Source organism: Giraffa tippelskirchi, chromosome 2 (assembly GCF_054371585.1).
Source record: "Giraffa tippelskirchi isolate mGirTip1 chromosome 2, T2T-mGirTip1v1.2.pri, whole genome shotgun sequence".
Classification (NCBI taxonomy): domain Eukaryota; kingdom Metazoa; phylum Chordata; class Mammalia; order Artiodactyla; family Giraffidae; genus Giraffa; species Giraffa tippelskirchi.
Window position 1 is genome coordinate 103035224 of NC_137276.1, and position 18332 is coordinate 103053555.

General features: G+C 40.8%; 1 protein-coding gene across 5 annotated transcripts in view; it reads left to right on the forward strand.

Annotated features, from left to right (window-relative positions):
• CPNE4 (copine 4) overlaps positions 1 to 18332 on the forward strand; it is a 635297-nt gene that overhangs the window by 416278 nt on the left and 200687 nt on the right. For all 5 annotated transcript variants that reach the window (XM_081569846.1, XM_081569842.1, XM_081569843.1 and 2 more), the window contains exon 3: positions 6066 to 6245. In XM_081569846.1, the coding sequence (XP_081425972.1) occupies positions 6066 to 6245 (180 nt within the window). The remainder of the gene's footprint in view (positions 1 to 6065; positions 6246 to 18332) is intronic.

Here is an 18332-nt window from a genome sequence, read left to right on the forward strand (position 1 = left end):
ACCCAGAAACAACACGTCTCATTCAACGTGGTTCAAGCCCCTCCGTTTTCAGGGATCAAGCGATCTATCTCCTGTCTATTTTGGAGTACCACCCCTGCCAAGCTGTGTTGTCTCTTTAGAGCTATTCTGAGAGATCTTATCTCCATAAACTTAATTTCGGGAGTTTTCATTAGAATGGTGCTCATTTGTAGTCCTGAATAGGTATCTGAGATCCCCCAGGGGCTCACAGGTGTATTGAGTGTCCTTTTTTGTCTTCTTCCATGGCCTGACTCATGAGTAGTGAATCCAGGAGTTGTGTCCTGGTACCTTGACTGCTGTGGGGGTAGAAAGTATTACAGGTAGGGGCCCTTCCATGTGGGCTGGATTTGAGCCTTTGGGGACCCATCTTTCCAGACTTTAATTAGGACTTGAGTCCCTGGAGCATATAGTGGTAGCTCTTTAGAATCTTTTAGGTCCTGGTTGACACCCCACAAGCGTATATCTTGGAGTTTCCCAATGTCCATAGTATAAGACTGGAGGGTCTGAGCCTCTGGTTCTAGGAAGAGGTCATTGACATAAACAAAAGGACCCCCATATACCATCTCATAAGGACTAAGACCAACCTGTTCCTTAGGGACAATATGGGTGCAGAGGAGAGCTATTGGTAAAGCTTCCTTACATCCCAGGGAGGTCTCCTAGGTTATCTTTTTTAATCACTGATTTTAAGAATTGGTTGCCTCTTTCTACTTTTCCTAAAGACTGAGGCCTCCTGGCACAATGGAGGTAGTAAGTAATGCCCAATGCTTTAGAGACCCCTTGGGTGACCTTAAAAGTAAATGATGTCCTACTGTCACTTTGTAATGACATGTGCAGACCAAATCTCAGAATAATTTCATGGAACAGTTTTTTTTTTTTTTTTTTTAACCACCTCCTCAGCCTTCTCAGTCTGGGTGGGAAAGCCTTCAATCCATCCTGTCATAACTAGTAGGTATTTATACCCTTGAGAAACTGACATATGGGTGAAGTCCATCTGCCAGTCCTCTCCTGGGTAGTTCCTGTGCCATTGGACAGACTGGACCAGCTGGGGTCTTCAAGCTCCTTGGGGGTTGTTTAATTGGCAAGTGGGACAAGAGGAGACCACTTGCCTTATAGTCATTTGTAGGCCTGTTCCTCTAAAGGACCTTTCTAGTAATCTTTGGAGGGCCTTCTCCCCTAAATGAGTAGTGGCATGTAAGGAGTTAACCAGCTTCCACTAGAGGTTCCCACGCAGAAAAAGGAGTCCCTCCTTTTGGATCCACCCCATATGATCTACTTGAAAGCCCTCACTCTTAGCTTTAAGAGTATCACCTTCAGTATATGAAGGAATTTCTGGCAAAATTAGTCTGTGGAACGAAGGTGGCAACCCCTGTTAGGTCATTGTTCTGTACTGCTACTCCCTTAGGTGCCTGATCAGCTGCTTGGTTCACTTGTGCCACTTCTGTGCTCCTGTTGTGGTGTCCTTTACAGGGAGACTGAAACCTCAGGGCAGATGGACTGCCTCCAAGAGTCCAAGAATTTGATCACCATATTTGATTGGGGACCCTTGGGGTTCAAGTGGCCTCTTTCTTTCCAAATAACAGCATGTGCATGTAGCACCAGAAAGGCATACTTGGAGTCAGTGTAAATGGCTACTCTTTTTCTTTTTCCCAGCTCTAAAGCTCGAGTCAGGGCTATGAGCTCAGCCAATTGGGCTGAAGTACCTGGTGGCAAAGGTTTAGCCTCTATGGTCTCAAAATTCGAGACTACTGCATATCCAGCTCTTCTTTTCCCATCTAAGACAAAGCTGCTTCCATCAGTGTACCAGATTTCCTCAGGATTGGTCAGAGGATCTTCTGACAGTCCTTCTCGGGGTTTTCTCCAGTGGTCCAAGGTTTCTTAACTGGAGGTCTTCTGGGATCTGAGACTGAGCCGTGTGAGCTTTCTGCCCAGTTTGTTTTTGCTGTCCCAATTTCCAGTCTGCCAGGCTTCTTGTTACTTCCACTGTGCTGGGTTTTCTTCGGTTCAGCTTCCATTGCATGAGCTTTCACCAAGTTGGGCTTCTGCTGTGCTTGGCCTCTGCTTCACAGGCTCTGAGCCAAGGTTGTTTCAGCCAGGTTAAATCTGAGAAATGGCACCATATATGTTGGAGGAGTGTGTAATTTTCTTGATTCTGTCTCGCCATAGCAAAGATTTGAAATGGCAGACCGTATTACAGCTCAGTTTTATTAGGAAAAACAAAAGATAGTACACCCTCAAGGCACAAGAGCAGACTGACCCCAAAGGAGAGGCTGAAAACTACTTTTAAGTGGAATGAATGAAACACCTCCAGGTCACTGTGAACTTATAGGCCTCTGATTTTTCAGTTCAGTTCAGTTCAGTCACTCAGTCACGTCTGACTCTTTGCAACCCCATGAACCGCAACACACCAGGCCTCCCTGTCCATCACCAACTCCTGGAGTCCACCCAAACCCATGTCCATTGAGTCTATGATGCCATCCAGCCATCTCATCCTCTGTCGTCCCCTTCTGCTCCTGCCCTCAATCTTTCCCAGCATCAGGGTCTTTTCCAATGAGTCAGCTCTTCGCATGAGGTGGCCAAAGTATTGGAGTTTCAGCTTCAACATCAGTCCTTCCAAGGAACACCCAGGACCAATCTCCTTTAGGATGGACTGGTTGGATCTCCTTGCAGTCTAAGGGACTCTCAATAGTCTTCTTCAACACCACAGTTGAAAAGCATCAATTCTTCGGCACTCAGCTTTTTTTATAGTCCAACTCTCACATCCATACATGACTACTGGAAAAACCATAGCCTTGACGAGATGGACCTTTGTTGGCAAAGTAATGTCTCTGCTTTTTAATATGCTGTCTAGGTTGGTCATAACTTTCCTTCCAAGGAGTAAGCGTCTTTTAATTTCATGGCTTCAGTCACCATCTGCAGTGATTTCGGAGCCTCCCAAAATAAAGTCAGCCACAGTTTCCCCATATGTCTGCCATGAAGTGATGGGACCAGATGCCATGATCTTACTTTTCCGAATGTTGAGCTTTAAGCCAACTTTTTCACTCTCCTGACTTTCATCAAGAGACTCTTTAGTTCTTCTTCACTTTCTGCCATAAGGGTGATGTCATCTGCATATCTGAGGTTATTGATATTTCTCCCGGCAATCTTGATTCCAGCTTGTGATTTCTCCAGCCCAGTGTTTCTCATGATGTACTCTGCATGTAAATTAAATAAGCAGGGTGACAATATACAGCCTTGACGTACTCCTTTTCCTATTTGGAACCAGTCTGTTGTTCCATGTCCAGTTCTAATTGTTGCTTCCTGACCTGCATACAGGTTTCTCAAGAGGCAGGTCAGATGGTCTGGTATTCCCATCTCTTTCAGAATTTTACTATTATTCAAAAGCATAATTTCTTAATAACAAACAAAAAAAGTATACCAATATAATAAACCTTGAATTCACATAATCAGTCAATAACATATACAATCCTGCCTCCCAGAATGAACATTTTAAAGAATATAAATTAAGCTCAAATAGCTTGACTCTTCATGGAAAGAGTCAAATAGCTATTAGTCTGAACAATAGCTTGTTGTCAAATCCTAATCAGCAGTGGATTGAGGTTTGGTTTTCTGTCTCTTGCAGCAGGACATAAAAGAACCATATTCTCCTTCTTCTCACAACCAGGATCATCCATCCCACCAGAAATAGCAAAAAGTACTCCTTACAGTGTAGCCCTCTCTCACACAGGGTCCTGCATAGGAAGAGATGGGGCCAGGGATCAAACACGGAGATCAAGAGTGTATCAGGATTTTTTCTTTGCTGGATAAGATGTACCTGCATGATATAGTCAAAAATGGCTTCCCTCATTTTATTGAGAAACTCTCCTTGTACTGTAATGAAAGTGGGGAGGTGTTTTTCACAGTTGGTGCTAATGAATGACTCTTGCGAGGAATCCAATAAACTGTTGACTGAAAAAAGTTTCACAACATAAAAGTTTAGAATTATGTTTTATTCAGAGGACATTCTGAGCACTTCAAGCCTAACAGACAGCATCTCAAATAACTCTGAGAGACTGCTCCCAAGAAGCAAGGTGAGGAGCCAGTATATACAGGAGTTTTTGCAACAAAGACCAGGTAGTGGGAACATCAAAAGATAACTATTAATTAAAGAAAACCAGCTATCTCAAGGTAATGAAATTTAGCATTTCCTATGTATGGGAAGATGCAACAGTCAGGGCTCACTGAAATCACTCCTTTGATATGCACTTCTGCTACCTGGGGCCAGAATCCTGCTTCTCTCCATCCTGAGTCCCCTCAGGGTACCCCATGGGGCTGCTGCAGTGGCTGAAGACTTGGCAGCTGGCAGCCCATTTTTCTCCATCCTGAGTTCCCTCAGGGGTCACCATCAGGGTGACTGTATTGTGATGGCTTGGTGGCTGCAACATCCTTTGCTGGTATGGCCTGCAATATTTTTCATTCACAAAATGATGTTTCTGTTTGAAATCTGAGAGTACATGTAAGCTCCAATTGACCTATAAAATGTGAGTGATGGATATCTCCAGTTGAGAACTACCGTAGGATCTTGGGTAGTATCTGTAAGTTGGTCCTCTAAGGCTTCAGAGAATATAAGTGGTGTTGGGTATTCTGGTCTGGGATAGATGTGGAAGAGATAAACTTTAGTGGTTGAGGTACTAGCAGAGAGCAGAGTACCCTATTGGCATTCCCAGAGTTTCCCTCAAAAGGCTGAACTCTTCACACAGAAGCTCTTTGCATGGGTTGGGGTAAGGGAGTCAACCAAGGACGCTGTGGCAGCTGCAGAAAGTCATCACCATCCCTTGGTCTGAAGGTCAGGTCCGTGTCACCAGATCCTGGTAGCAGCTCCCTCTGTGGAACGGAGTTGCTAGCAGACTGTGTGGAGAGGTGCAGAGACACTGCCCATGTCCTTCTGATCTCCTGCCAAGTCCCTCCTCAGGCTCCCTCCCCTCTCTGACACCCAGAGGTCCAGGGAGCCCAGGAATCCATAGAGACCAGCCAGTATCCAAGGGCACAGAGTGGGGCAGAGAGTGAGGGAGAAATGAGAGTTATTATCTCAGAAGGCTGGGGAAATCTTCACTCCTGGAACATTAGAGACTAGGGGTTTTTCAACCTCTAAAATAGAGGTTCCCAATCCCCAGGCCATGAACTGGTGCCAGTCTATGGCATGTAAAGAACTGGGCCACACAGCAGGAGGTGAACGGCAGGCAAGTGAGCAAAGCTTCATCTATATTTACCGCCACTCTCCATTGCTCACATCCCCCTAGATGAGACTGTCTAGTTGCAGGAAAAGAAGCTCAGGGCTCCCACTGATTCTGCATTGTAGTGAGCTGTATGTTTATTTCATTATGTATCACAATCTAATAATAGAACTAGAATGTACAATAAATGTAATGTATTTGAATCATCCCCAAACCTTCCCCCTTACCCTGGTCTGTGGAAAAATTGTCTTCCAAGAAACCAGTCCCTGGTGACAGAATGGGGACCACTGCCCTAATCCTCTAGCCCTCATTGGTTGATGAGGAGACTGACACAGAGGGACTGAAACTACTGAGTCAACATGTGTAAACCCAATAAGATACACGCTTGAGATCACAGGGATTGATATGACACTCACACTACAATAGGGTTGGCTAAAAGGGACATCTACAAGGTCATTTGCCCAACTGTGCCCCTCAGACCTCAGGAATTGAGTGCAGATTTTTTCCTTCTGAGCTAAAACATGCCCTCAGACATTTTCCTGAGGCTCCAGGTGGCCCCTAATAATCAATCCATCTTCTTTCCCTATTGCTTAACAATACAAGGTGCTCTTAAACCCTTAGACATAAAGCTCAGATTATTCTGTGATTTTCCTCCTTGAACCATGGCTCATTCTCAGAAGGTATACCCTTGAAGATGTCCAGACTGCTTGCCCTGGTGACTTGATAGAGGGCACTGACAGTTTGGAAGGAGACAGAGCACCATAAAATGAAGCTTCCTCAAGGATAACGATACAAGGCCCTGATCCCTGTTGGGTTTTCTCTTCCTCTGTCCTGCAGGTTGACAGAACAGAGGTGATTCGCACCTGCATCAACCCAGTCTATTCAAAACTGTTCACAGTGGACTTTTACTTCGAGGAGGTGCAGCGCCTGCGGTTTGAGGTCCATGACATCAGCAGCACCCACAATGGGCTAAAGGAGGCTGACTTTCTGGGCGGCATGGAGTGCACGCTTGGCCAGGTGGGTCCGTGACGCCCTCCCTCCCCTTTAGCCTTCTGAGGGCCTTTCTCCCTCCTTTTTTCCCCTCTCCCCTCATTCAGTCCTTGCTTTCTTTCTCCTGTTGATTTTATTTCCTTTAACATGTAGTGTTGTGTGACATGCACTGCCATGTCCATTATATTCAGTGTTACACTTTCATGTGGATGACGGTGCAGATATGTCAGGTGTTACTTATTTTGCAAAGTTAACAATTTTTGTTTCTGAATTCCTTCATTCTGTCAATCATTTATTTAACAACTATTTATGGAGCACCTGCTCTGCTCCAGTTGTGTGTCTGCTATTGCCTTATCCTGATATATCATAATCTTCCATCTCCCAACTCAACTATGGGAACCATTACACAGGGAGAATCACTCAGTCACAGATATCCCAAGCCTCTGGGGCCAAAAACAGCCCAAGAGAGGGCTAAATAGATACATGGTGAATGAATAAATGCTTTACTTAATCCTCACAACAATGTTGGGAAATAAACATTCATTTGTCAGAGAGAAACTAAGGCTCAGAAGTAATCAGCTTGCCAGAGACCCCACACTAACAAGGGCAGAGTTACACCCAAATGGGCCTTACTCCAAACCCCATGCTCTTGCCTTTGTAACACCTTTCCTTTTTCCCTTCCTTCCTGCTGTACCCAGAACTTGAATAAGTGCTGAGGTGGGGTCTAAGCGGAAATAGTCCGCTGTGCTCAAGACTAATTGGGGAAGGCTCGGTGTGTGCCCTCAAACACAGCCACTCCCGATGTTCTCTAAGCTCTCGTGAGACAACTCATCCTGGGCTCTACGTATGGCTGTGGGCCTGCAGGGAAGGGAGAGCTTTCTGCTGGGGAGAATGACAGAAGGCATTGTGGAACCAAACTTTGAAAAAATATGGTCCAGGGGTTGAAGAAGGAGGAGGGATGTCTGCAGGTAAAAAGACAATGTAAACAAGGCATAGAGGTCAGAGCAACCATGCAGAGCTAAGGGGTGAGAGGACCAGCCACCCTTAATCAAGGTCAGAGGCTGATTTACTGGGAAACTAGTGCAGCTTAAAATTCAGAGACCTTCACTTATGTGGACCTTTCCAAAGTTCTGTATCACGTTTTTATTTGTAGTGTTGTACTTTTCCACAAAGAAAGATTCCAAATTATATAAGTCTCAAGCCTCACAAAACCTGCATTAATCCCATGTAGAGGTAAGGATCTTGTTTAGGGATTAGTAAGAAAGAGTTTAAGTTGGCTTAAAACTCAACATTCAGAAAACTAAGATCATGGCATCCAGTCCCATCACTTCATGGCAAATAGATAGGGAAACAATGGAAACAGTGACAGGCTTTATTTGGGGGGGCTCCAATATCACTGCAGATGGTGACTGCAGCCATGAAATTAAAAGACACTTGCTCCTTGGAAGAAAAGTTATGACCACCCTAGATAGCATATTAAAAAGCAGAGACATTACTTTGCCAACAAAGGTCCATCTAGTCCAAGCTGTGGTTTTTCCAGTAGTCATGTATGGATGTGAGAGTTGGACTATAAAGCTGCACTCTTCTTCCTGCCTCACTTCTCTACTCCACTGTGGTACTTCCTTCGCCTCCTTTGACTTTCAGTCTCAGAGTCAGTTTTTTGGGAAATCCAAATGAAGATACTCTGCAGCATATGCCAAACTACTTCCTGAATCCAGAGACTGTATGCAGTGTTCCCATCTGCTCAGAATGTGCTTCCTTTCCCTGCTCACATTCATGCTCCCTTCCCAATTTCAGTGGAAATGTCACTTCTTTCTGGAAGCCTTCTCTGAGCTCTTGTCTGCTTGATACCATCCTTTCAATGTTCGCTTCCTCTTCTGTGCTTCTCCCTAAGAATGGCTGTGATTTATTTGTGTAATTATTTGTTTTACATCTTTATCCCCAACTAGTTGTGAGCTGTTTGAAGGCAAAGATAATGTCACTGGCCCCTGGCACACTGCCTGGTATGAGGTAGAGGGTCAAGGACTGGTTGGACATAGGAAGATAAGCCTTACAAAAGAGGTAATTTTGAGGATCATTCACACAGACAAAATTGTGAAAACTTTGGATAAACAAGATTTTTTATTCACATGACTTAGCGGATCTACATTTACTTCTTGGGACAGCATATAACTTTTATGCATAGGCGGGATGCTCATTGCTAAGTGAGAATCTTAAAATGATTCCTTTATATCTGAAAAATGCCATTTTAATCACCTTTTAAGTTTATTTATTATTTATTTAAGTTTACTTAAGTTTATTTATACATTACAGAATTTCGCCTCAAATCCACTATTCATTCATTCATTCATTGCCTACTTATAGTGCACGGTACCTATTAAGAACTACATGCTCTGACTCTTTCCAAAAGTCATGAGAGAGATATACAATGATCATTATATAATATATGATGGAGAATATCCCCAGAATGCACCTTCTTGTGGATTCCTCCTCAGGAGGGAATAAGGTGTGCTGCTGTCAAAGCCCTTTGGGGTGAGTTTTCCCATTACTCAAGTGAAAAGCACCAGGGTTGGTATGGAGAAATGGCCAGATGGCCTAGAGTGGGAGGAGCAGAGAAACTGAGGTGTTCATTCACGTAACCTTCTTAATCTGTCAAGATGAGAAATAATGTAGACCTGAGCACTTAAGGTGAATTACCAATAGTCCTTCCTAAGTATACTTTGATGCTTTTGAAAGGGCTTTCAAACTGATCATTTCTCTTGGCTTTTTAAAAATTTATTTTTTTTGAAGTATAGTTGAGTTACAATGTTGTGTTAATTTCTGCTGTACAGCAAAGTGACTCAGTTGTACATGTATATACATTCTTTTTCATATTCTTTTCCATTATGGTTTATCATAAGATGTTGAATATAGTTCCCTGTGATATACAGTAGGACCTTTTTCTTTATCCATCTTATATATGCTAGTTTTCATCTGTGTTGAGAAAACTGAGAATCAGAAAGATCCCGTGCCTTGACAGAGCCAAGACCAGAAGTCAAGAGCTCTTGATCTTTAATTTAGAGCTCTTTCTTCTGCCATGATTTAGGAAAGGATAATGCAAGGAGGCTGCATTTTGTGAGAAATTTTTTTGACATTGTGGCTTAGGAGGAAAAAAAGACACGAGCAGCAAGTCAGCCATGCTTCCTGAGCCATACTACTGCACTCCTCCCCCTCCCCGGTGATTTGCTGGCCTGACTGGGTATCCTGTATATTTTTAAACAACCACCCTCTCATAATATCAGCCATGTGATTGGTGCTATTGACCTGACCCACACTTTGGGATGCCACTGACTTAAATCAATCAGAATGTCTCAATTTTGTGGCAACAGTGATTGATTCAGGGAAGCGATGTAACTCATCAGGCATAATAAGATGTAAATATATATTGGCTGGAGCCTTATAGGAAAGAAAAGGTAGGGTTGTGACGTGGAAATGGACCCTGCAAGAGAAAAACCTGGGTGCTATTGGAGAAAAAGAGAGAAACTGAGTGGTGTTGTTTGCACCCTAGATAGTCTTGTCTGAAGCCAGCCTGTCCTCAAAATTTCAACCATTATCTTCTCTTTGCTGTTTGAACCACTATAGGCTAATTCATTTTGCCGCTTGCAAAGTGTCTAGCATATTGAATTATATTCCACAGAACCCCTTTCCCAGACCATAGTGATCTCTTTAAGCTCCAAACTCCTATAACCCAACTTTATTTCATTCATGTAAATCATTCTACATTGCACTGAGAAGTTCCTTTTTATCAGTTCATTAAAATAATTTCTCTCTTAATTAGCACTTATTGTTATAGTTACCTGGTCCGTCCCCAGATTACAAGTTTTTAAAGCTGGAGGCCACAGGCCACATTCGGCACTTCTTTGGATCTAAAGCAACATCTTGCTTTATATATCATGTGCTCAAGTCAAATTTATTGATCAGTTAATTTTGAAAATTTCAGATCAGTATGAACTTATACTTTGACATGATAAATTTAATTCTTTTATGTATTCTTTTTTTTCAGCAAATATTTAGGAAGGACCCCAGGCATAAAAAATACTGTACTAGGTGCCACAGGCACAAAGATGAAAAAGACAGGGGCCCTGCTCCAGAAGAGCTTATAATTAGTTAGGAGATATAGACTAGTAAAGAAATCATCAAAATGCATATTACTAAGTACTATATGATGAGTTGTGTTTCAAGGGCTCCGAGAGAAAGACTTACCTCTGCCTAAAGGCAATCGAAGAGGTCTCATAAGAAAATTGTCTCACTCTGGACCTGAGTCTCAAAGAGTGAGTAGGGATTCACCAGCAGAGAAAAGAAATAAGGTGTCTCTGGGCAAAATGACTGGTACACACCAATGCCCAGCAGCATGAGAATGTCAGAGAACTCTGAGTGACTCAGCTTGGTGGGATGGGCAAGTGAGTTGGGAAAGGGATAAAGGAGGCCAGACAGGAAAGAGTGAGCTGAGCTGACCACATGCCTTTATGAGCCTTTCATTAAAGTTTGGAGAGCTTGGACTGGATGCAAAAAAGGCCCTGAGGGGCTTTAACAAGGGAAGGGCTAGGACTGAATGTGTGTACTGGAAAGATCACTTTGGCATTCCTATAAATGGTGGATGGGAGAGGACTGATGTGGAGGAAGAGAAACAAGTTAGGAGGCTGTTAAAACAATAAAGAAGAGTTGGGGAGGAAAGTGGCGATGAAAATTGAGAAGAGGAGATGCAGAGGGGAATGTGTCTGAGAGCACAACCAACAAATTTTCGAACCTGAGTGAGGGATGCAGGGTCTTCTGGCATCTGACAAAGATTACTGGAGGAGCGACTTGCTATCATTGAGGGGAATCAGATTGAGGAATGAGATGGGGAGTAGAATGTGGTGCCAACACCTTAAGCTCAGGATGTCTGTGAAAAGTCCAGAGGAGGTTGCCACTTGGTGGTTTTACCACATGGATCTGATGATGACACAGATTTAGGAGCTGACTCCCTACAGATGGTAGTTGGTAGCAGAAAATCAAAATCTTTTCCTACATGTAGAGTTCTTTGCATGGTTATTTAGAATGGGATAAGTAAAATAGAATGTGATTAAAACAAGATTTGATATTGCCACCCTACATAAAGGGGGCTTCCTTCATAGCTCAGTAAGTAAAGAATTTGCCTGCAATGCGGGAGACCTGGGTTAGATTCCTGGGTCAGGAAGATCCCCTGCAGAAAGAAATGGCAACCCAATCCAGTATTCTTTCCTGGAGAATCCCATGGACAGAGGAGCCTGGAAGGCTACAGTCCATGGGGTCACAAGAGTCAGACACGACTTAGCGACTAAACCAGCACCATGTATAGAGTAACACAACAGACAAATGCATTTGTCATGAGACCTCTGCGAAGGGTAGGCAGACCTCCTTTACTCTTCACAGTTTGACAGTTTGTTACCCTTTGATGAGAATGGGAATTTTCTTGCTTTTTTCAAATTGTTCTTCTCTCTAATGTGATCAAGCAAAAAAGAAAAACAAATCAACATTTTCCTTCTTTGTAACTTCAACAGTGAGAGAAGATTCCTTTTCCTTGCACTGCTTAGTTGGGCAGGGAATGGTGGAAAAGGGAATGGTAGGAACAGTGTGGTGGGGGCCCAAGGCACTGTTTCATGATGCTGCACCACGGAGTTGAGTGGATCCCAGCTCAGCCATGCTCAGTTGTATGTCCAGAGGCAAACTCCTGCAGCCATTTAAACCTCAGTCTCTTCATTTGCACAGTGGAGATTATAATAGTTCTGACCTCAAGAAATAGTGTGAGGATCAAGTGAAAAAATACATATAAGGTGCTAAGCAGCATCCCTGGCATTCAAGGTCTGAAACCTGTTATTAAGGAGATACCACTATGGACACTTTTAAGGACCAACATTGTTTCAGGAGTAAATGTGGAAGGAAAAAAAAAGTGAAAACATGATAGAACCCATGTCCTGGGCAATTAGTAAAACTGAACTTATAATTTTGCTTTAAGTTTGTTGCATAATTTATGTAGTTAAAGATTCATTGTGTGTAATATTTACTCTTATGAGGCTACTTTTAGTAAAAAAATGGTTTCTCTGAAATAATTTGGAACATATGTTCCTGATCCTATCTTCCACAACTGAAGCCCAAGACAATAGATAAAATGACTTCCCAAAACCCATCCAGAAAGTCACACATTCAGAGCCTCTCAAGTACCTACTCTGTCTGAATTTGTCACATTTCCATTTTGCCATGTGAATCAGCAGAATCATGGTATTTGGGGAGGGAAAATAGCAGCCCTCAGCATGTTAGAACTGGCATTGGCCATAACATTGGGTACCAGCAGCGCAAGTGACTTAGCACTGAGCGGTGGTGCCAGATGAAGGTTCATGTCCTCTAAAAGCACTCAAGGCAGAACTGTGTGTTCTCAGCAGATGGATGAAGAGGGCGAATCATAGATGCAGGGTGCTCAGAAAGCTGTGTATGCCTTCTGTGTCAGTGTGGAGACCATCCTTGGGTTGCTGTTGGCTGAAAGAAGATCAGAAACTAAACCCTGCTCCTGCTGTACCCATCAGAGGGCATGCTAGGGAGAAACTCAACCCCTCACCATCTTGAACAGCAAGCCAACCTTTTTTATTTAACTTTATTTCTTTATTATTTTACATAATTAATTTATTCTCAATTGAAAGATAATTGCTTTCAACATTGTGTTAGTTTCTGCCAAACATCAAGATGAACCAGCCATATGTGTACCTATGTTCCCTCCTTCTGAACCTCCCTTCCACTTAACTCCCCATCCCACCCCTCTAGGTTGTTACAGAGCCCCAGTTTGAATTCCCTGAGTCATACAGCAAATTCCCATTGGCTATCTAGTTTACATATGGTAATGTATATGTTTCCATGTTACTCACGCCATTATCCCACCCACTCTTTCCTTCCCTCCCAACCTTTGTCCATATGTCTGTTCTCATTGTCTGTGCCTCCATTTCTGCCATACAAATAGGTTCATTAATACCATCTTTCTAGATTTCATACATACACGTTAACATACAATATTTGTTTTTTCTTTCTGACTTACTTCAGTCTGTATAAGAGGCTCTAGGTTCATCCACCTCATTAGAACTGATTCAAATGTGTTCCATTTTATGGCTGAGAAATATTCCGTTTTATATGTATATATATATATATATACATACATATGTGTGTGTGTGTGTGTGTGTGTGTATTATATATATACCACAGCTTCTTTATCCATTCATCTGCTGAAGGACATGTAGGTTGCCTCCATGTTCTACCATTATAAATTGTGCTGCAATGAACATTGGGGTACATGTGCTTTTTATAATTTTGGTTTCCTAAGGGTATAAGTCTAGTAGTGAGATTACTGGGTCATATGCTGGTTTTATTCCTAATTTTTTTAAGGAATGTCCATCTGTCTTTCATAGTGGCTGTATCAGTTTACATTCCCACCAACAGTAGAAGAGGGTTCCCTTTTCTCCACACCCTCTCCAGCATTTAATGTTTGTAGACTTTTGATGATGGCCATTCTAACTGGTGTGAGGTGATATCTCAGTGTAGTTTTGATTTGCCTTTCTCTAATAATGAGCAAAGTTAAGCATCTTTTCATGTGTTGGTTAGCCATCTGTATGTCTTCCTTGGAGAAATGTCTGCTTAGGTCTTTTGCCTGCTTTTTGATTGTTTGTTTCTCTGGTATTGAGTTGTATGAGCTGCTTGAATATTTTGGAAATTAATTCTTTGTCAGTTCTTTCATTTGCTATCATTTTCTCACATTCTAAGGGGTGTCTTTTTACCTTATTAATAGTTTCCTTTGCTGTGCAAAAACTTTTAAGTTTAATTAGGTCCCATTTGTTTATTTTTGTTTTTATTTCCTTTGCTCTAGGAGGTGGTTCATAGAGGGTCTTGCTGTGATTTATGTCATAGAGTGTTCTGCCTATGTTTTCCTACACAGAAATCACTTGCATTCCTATGCACTAACAATGTTTTCCTAGTTTTATAGTTTCTGGTCTTACATTTAGGGCTTTAATCCATTTTGAGTTTATCTTTGTATATAGTGTTGGGAAGTGTTCTAATTTCATCCTTTTACATGTAGCTTTCCGGTTTTCCCAGCAGCACTTATTCAGGAGACTAGATATCTTTGCCCCACTGTATATTCTTGCCTCCTTTGTCAAAATTAAGGTACCCATAGGTGTGTGGGTTTATCTCTGGGCTTTCTATCTTATTCCACTGGTCTATGTTTCTGTTTTTGTGCCATTAACTTACTGTTTTGATGACTGTATATTTGTAGTGTAGTCTGAAGTCAGGAAGGTTGATTCCTCCAGCTCCATTCTTCTTTCTCAAGATTGCTTTGGCTCTTTGGGGTCTTATATGCTTCCTTATGAAATGTGAGATTTTTTGCTCTAGTTCTGTAGAAAATGCCATTGGTAATTTGATAGGGATCACACTCAATCTGTAGATTGCATTAGGTAGTATAGTCACTTTCACAGCATTGATTCTTCCAACCCAGGAATGGAATATCTCTCCATTTGGTTATATTGTCTTCAATTTTTTTCATCAATGTTTTATGATTTTCTGTATATAGCTCTTTTGTCTCCTTAGGTAGGTTTATTCCTAGGTATTTTATTATTTTTGCTGCAATGGTAAATGGGATTGATTCCTTAGTTTCTCTTTCTGATTTTTCATTGTTAGTGCATAGGAATGCAAGTGATTTCGGTGTATTGATTTTGTACCCTCAACTGTCCTGAATTTACTGATTAGCTCTAGTAATTTTCTGATACTATCTTTAGGATTTTCTATGTATATTATCATGTATCTGCAAACAGTGAGAGTTTTACTTCTTTGTTTCTAATCTGATTTTCTTTTATTTCTTTTTCTTCTCTAATTACAGTGGCTAGGACTTCCAAAACTATGTTGAGTAATAGTGGTGAGAGTGGACGCACTTTTCTTGTTCCTGATGTTACAAGGAATGCCTTAAGTTTTTCAACATTGAGAATAATGTTTGATGTGATTTTATCATATATGCCCTGTATTAGTTAAGATAGGTTCCTGCTATGCCCATTTTTTAAAGAGTTTTTATCATAAATGCGTACTGAATTTTGTCAAATGCTTTTTCTGCATCTATTGAAATGATCATCTGGTTTTTATCTTCCAACTCATTAATATGCTGTATCATATTGATTGATTTGTGTATATTGAAGTTGTTGAATTCTGTTTGCTAGAATTTTGTTGAGGATTTTTGCATCTATATTCATCAGTGATATTGGCCTGTAATTTTCTTTTTTGTGTGTTGTCTCTCTCTGGTTTTGGTATCAGGGTGATGGTGGCCTCACGGAATGAGTTTAGAAGTGTTTCTTCCGCTAAAATTTTTTGCAAGAGTTTTAGAAGAATAGAAATCAGCTTTTCTCTAAATGTATGGCAGAATTCACCTTTGAAGCCATCTGGCCCTGGGCTTTTGTTTATTGGGATTTTTTTTTTTAATCACAGTTTCAATTTCAGTGCTTGTAGTTGGCTTGTTCGTAACTTCTCTTTCTTCCTGGGTCAGTCTTGGAAGCTTGAACTTTTCTAAGAATCTATCTATTTCTTCCAGGTTGTCCATTTTATCGGCATGTAGTTGTTTGTAATAGTCTCTATGATCCTTTGTATTTCTGCATTGTCTGTTGTAACCTCCCCCTTTTTGTTTATAATTTTGTTGATTTGATTCTTCTCCCTTTTTTCTTGATGAGTCTGGCTAATGGTTTATCAATTTTTTTTATCTTCTCAAAGAACCAGCTTTTAGTTTTATTAATCTTTACTGTTGTTTTCTTCATTTCTTTTTCATTTATTTCTGCTCTGATCTTTATGATTTTTTTTCTTTTACTAACTTTAGGGGTTCTTGTTCTTCTTCTTCCACTTGTTTTAGGTGTAAAGTTAGTTTGTATGTTTGATGTTTTTCTTGTTTCTTGCAGTAGGGTTGTATCGCTATAAATTTCCCTCTTAGAACTGCTTTTGCTACATCCCATAGATTTTGAGTTGTCATGTTTTTATTCTCATCTGTTGCTAGGAATTTTTTTATTTCCCTTTTGACTTCTTTAGTAACCTGTTTGTTATTTAGAAATATATTGTTTAATCTCCGTGTGTTTCTGTTTCTTACAGTTTTTTTTTGCCCTGTAATTTATATCTAGTGTCATAGAATTGTGGTCAGAAAAGATGCTTCATATGATTTTGATTTTCTTAGATTTACTGAGGTTTAATTTGTGATATGGTCTATCTTGGAGAATGTTCCATGTGCACTTGAGGAGAAAGCATGTTCTTCTGCATTTGGATGGAATGTCCTAAAGATATCAATTAGATCCTTTTGATCTAATGTGTCATTTAAGACTAGTTTTTCCTTATTAATTTTCTGTTTTGGTGATTTGTCCATTGGTGTAAGTGGGATGTTAAAGTCCACTACCATTATTGTGTTACTGTCAATTTCTCTTTTTATGTCTATTAGTGTTTATCTTATGCATTGAGGTGCTCCTATGTTGGGTGCATAGGTAATTACAACTGTTATGTCTTCCTCTTGGATTGATCCCTTGATCATTATGTAGTGTCCTTCCTTATCTCTTGTAATAGTCTTTATTTTAAGGTCTATTTTGTCTGATATGAGGATGGTTACTCTGACTTTCTTTTGATTTCCATTTGCATGAAATGTCTTCTTCCATCCTCTCACTTTCAGTCTGTATGTGTCTCTAGGTCTGAAGTGGGTCTCTTATAGATAGCATATATATGGGTCTTATTTTTGTGTCCATTCACGCAGTCTGTGTCTTTTGGCTGGAGCATTTAAACCATTTACATTTAAAGTAATTATTGCTATTTATATTCCTATTGCCATTTTCTTAGTTGTTTAGGGTTTGTTTTTGCAGATATTTCCCTTCTCTTGTGTTTCCTGTCCATATAAGTCTCTTTAACATCTGTTGTAAAGCGGTTTGGTGGTACTAAATTCGCTTTTGCTTGCCTATAAAGTTTTTGATTTCTCCATCAATTTTGAATGAGATCCTTGCTGGGTAGAGTAATCTTGGTTGTAGATTTTTCCCTTTCAGTACTTTAAGTATATCTTGTTATTCCCTTTTGGCTTGCAGAGTTTCTGCTATGAGATCCTCTGTTAATCATATGGGGTTTCTTTTGTATGTTACTTGTTGCTTTTCCCTTACTGCTTTTTATATTCTTTCTTTGTGTTTAATCTTTATTAGTTTGATTAGTATGTATCTTGGCATGTTTCTACTTGGATTTGTCCTGTGTGGGACTCTCTGCACTTCTTGGACTTGATTAAATGTTTCCTTTCCCATGTTGGGAAAATTTTCAAGTATACTCTCTTCAAAAATTTTCTCAGACCCTTTCTTTTTCTCTTCTCCTGGGACCCATGTAATTTGAATGTTGGTGCATTTAATATTGCCTTAGAGGTCTCTGAGGCTATACTCAGTTCTTTTCATTCTTTTCCTTTATTCTGCTCTTCAGCAGTTATTTCCACCATTCTGTCTTCTAGCCCACTTATGGATTCTTCTGCCTCATATATTCTGCTGTTGATTCCTTCTAGAGTATTTTTAATTTCAGTAATTGTGTTGTTCGTCTCTGTTTATACTTTATTTCTTCTGAGTCCTTGTTAAATGTGTTAATTGATTCTTCCATTTTCTCCATTCTATTTTTAAGGTTTTTGGATCATCTTCACTATCATTATTCTGAGTTCTTTTTCAGGTAGTTTGCCTATTTCCTCTTTGTTTATTTGGTCTTGTGTGTTTCTAGCTTGTCCCTTCATTTGCGCAATATTTATCTTCCTTTTGTTTCCTTTTTTTATCTTATTGTGTTTGAGGTCTCCTTTTTCCAGCTTTCAAGGTCGAATTCCTTCTTTCTTTTTGTTTCTGCTCTCTCGGTGGGTAAGTCTGGCTCAATGGTTTGTGTAGGCTGTGTGTTGGGTGTGACTTGTGCTTGCGTTCTGGTGGGAGGAGGTGGTGGGTATTTTCTCCCCCTCTGATGAGCAGGGCTGTGTGAGGTGGTAACCCTGCCTGCTGATGATTGGTTTGTGTTTTTTTCTTGTTTGTTGTTTAGGTGAGGCATCCTGCATTGGGCAGTTGGGTG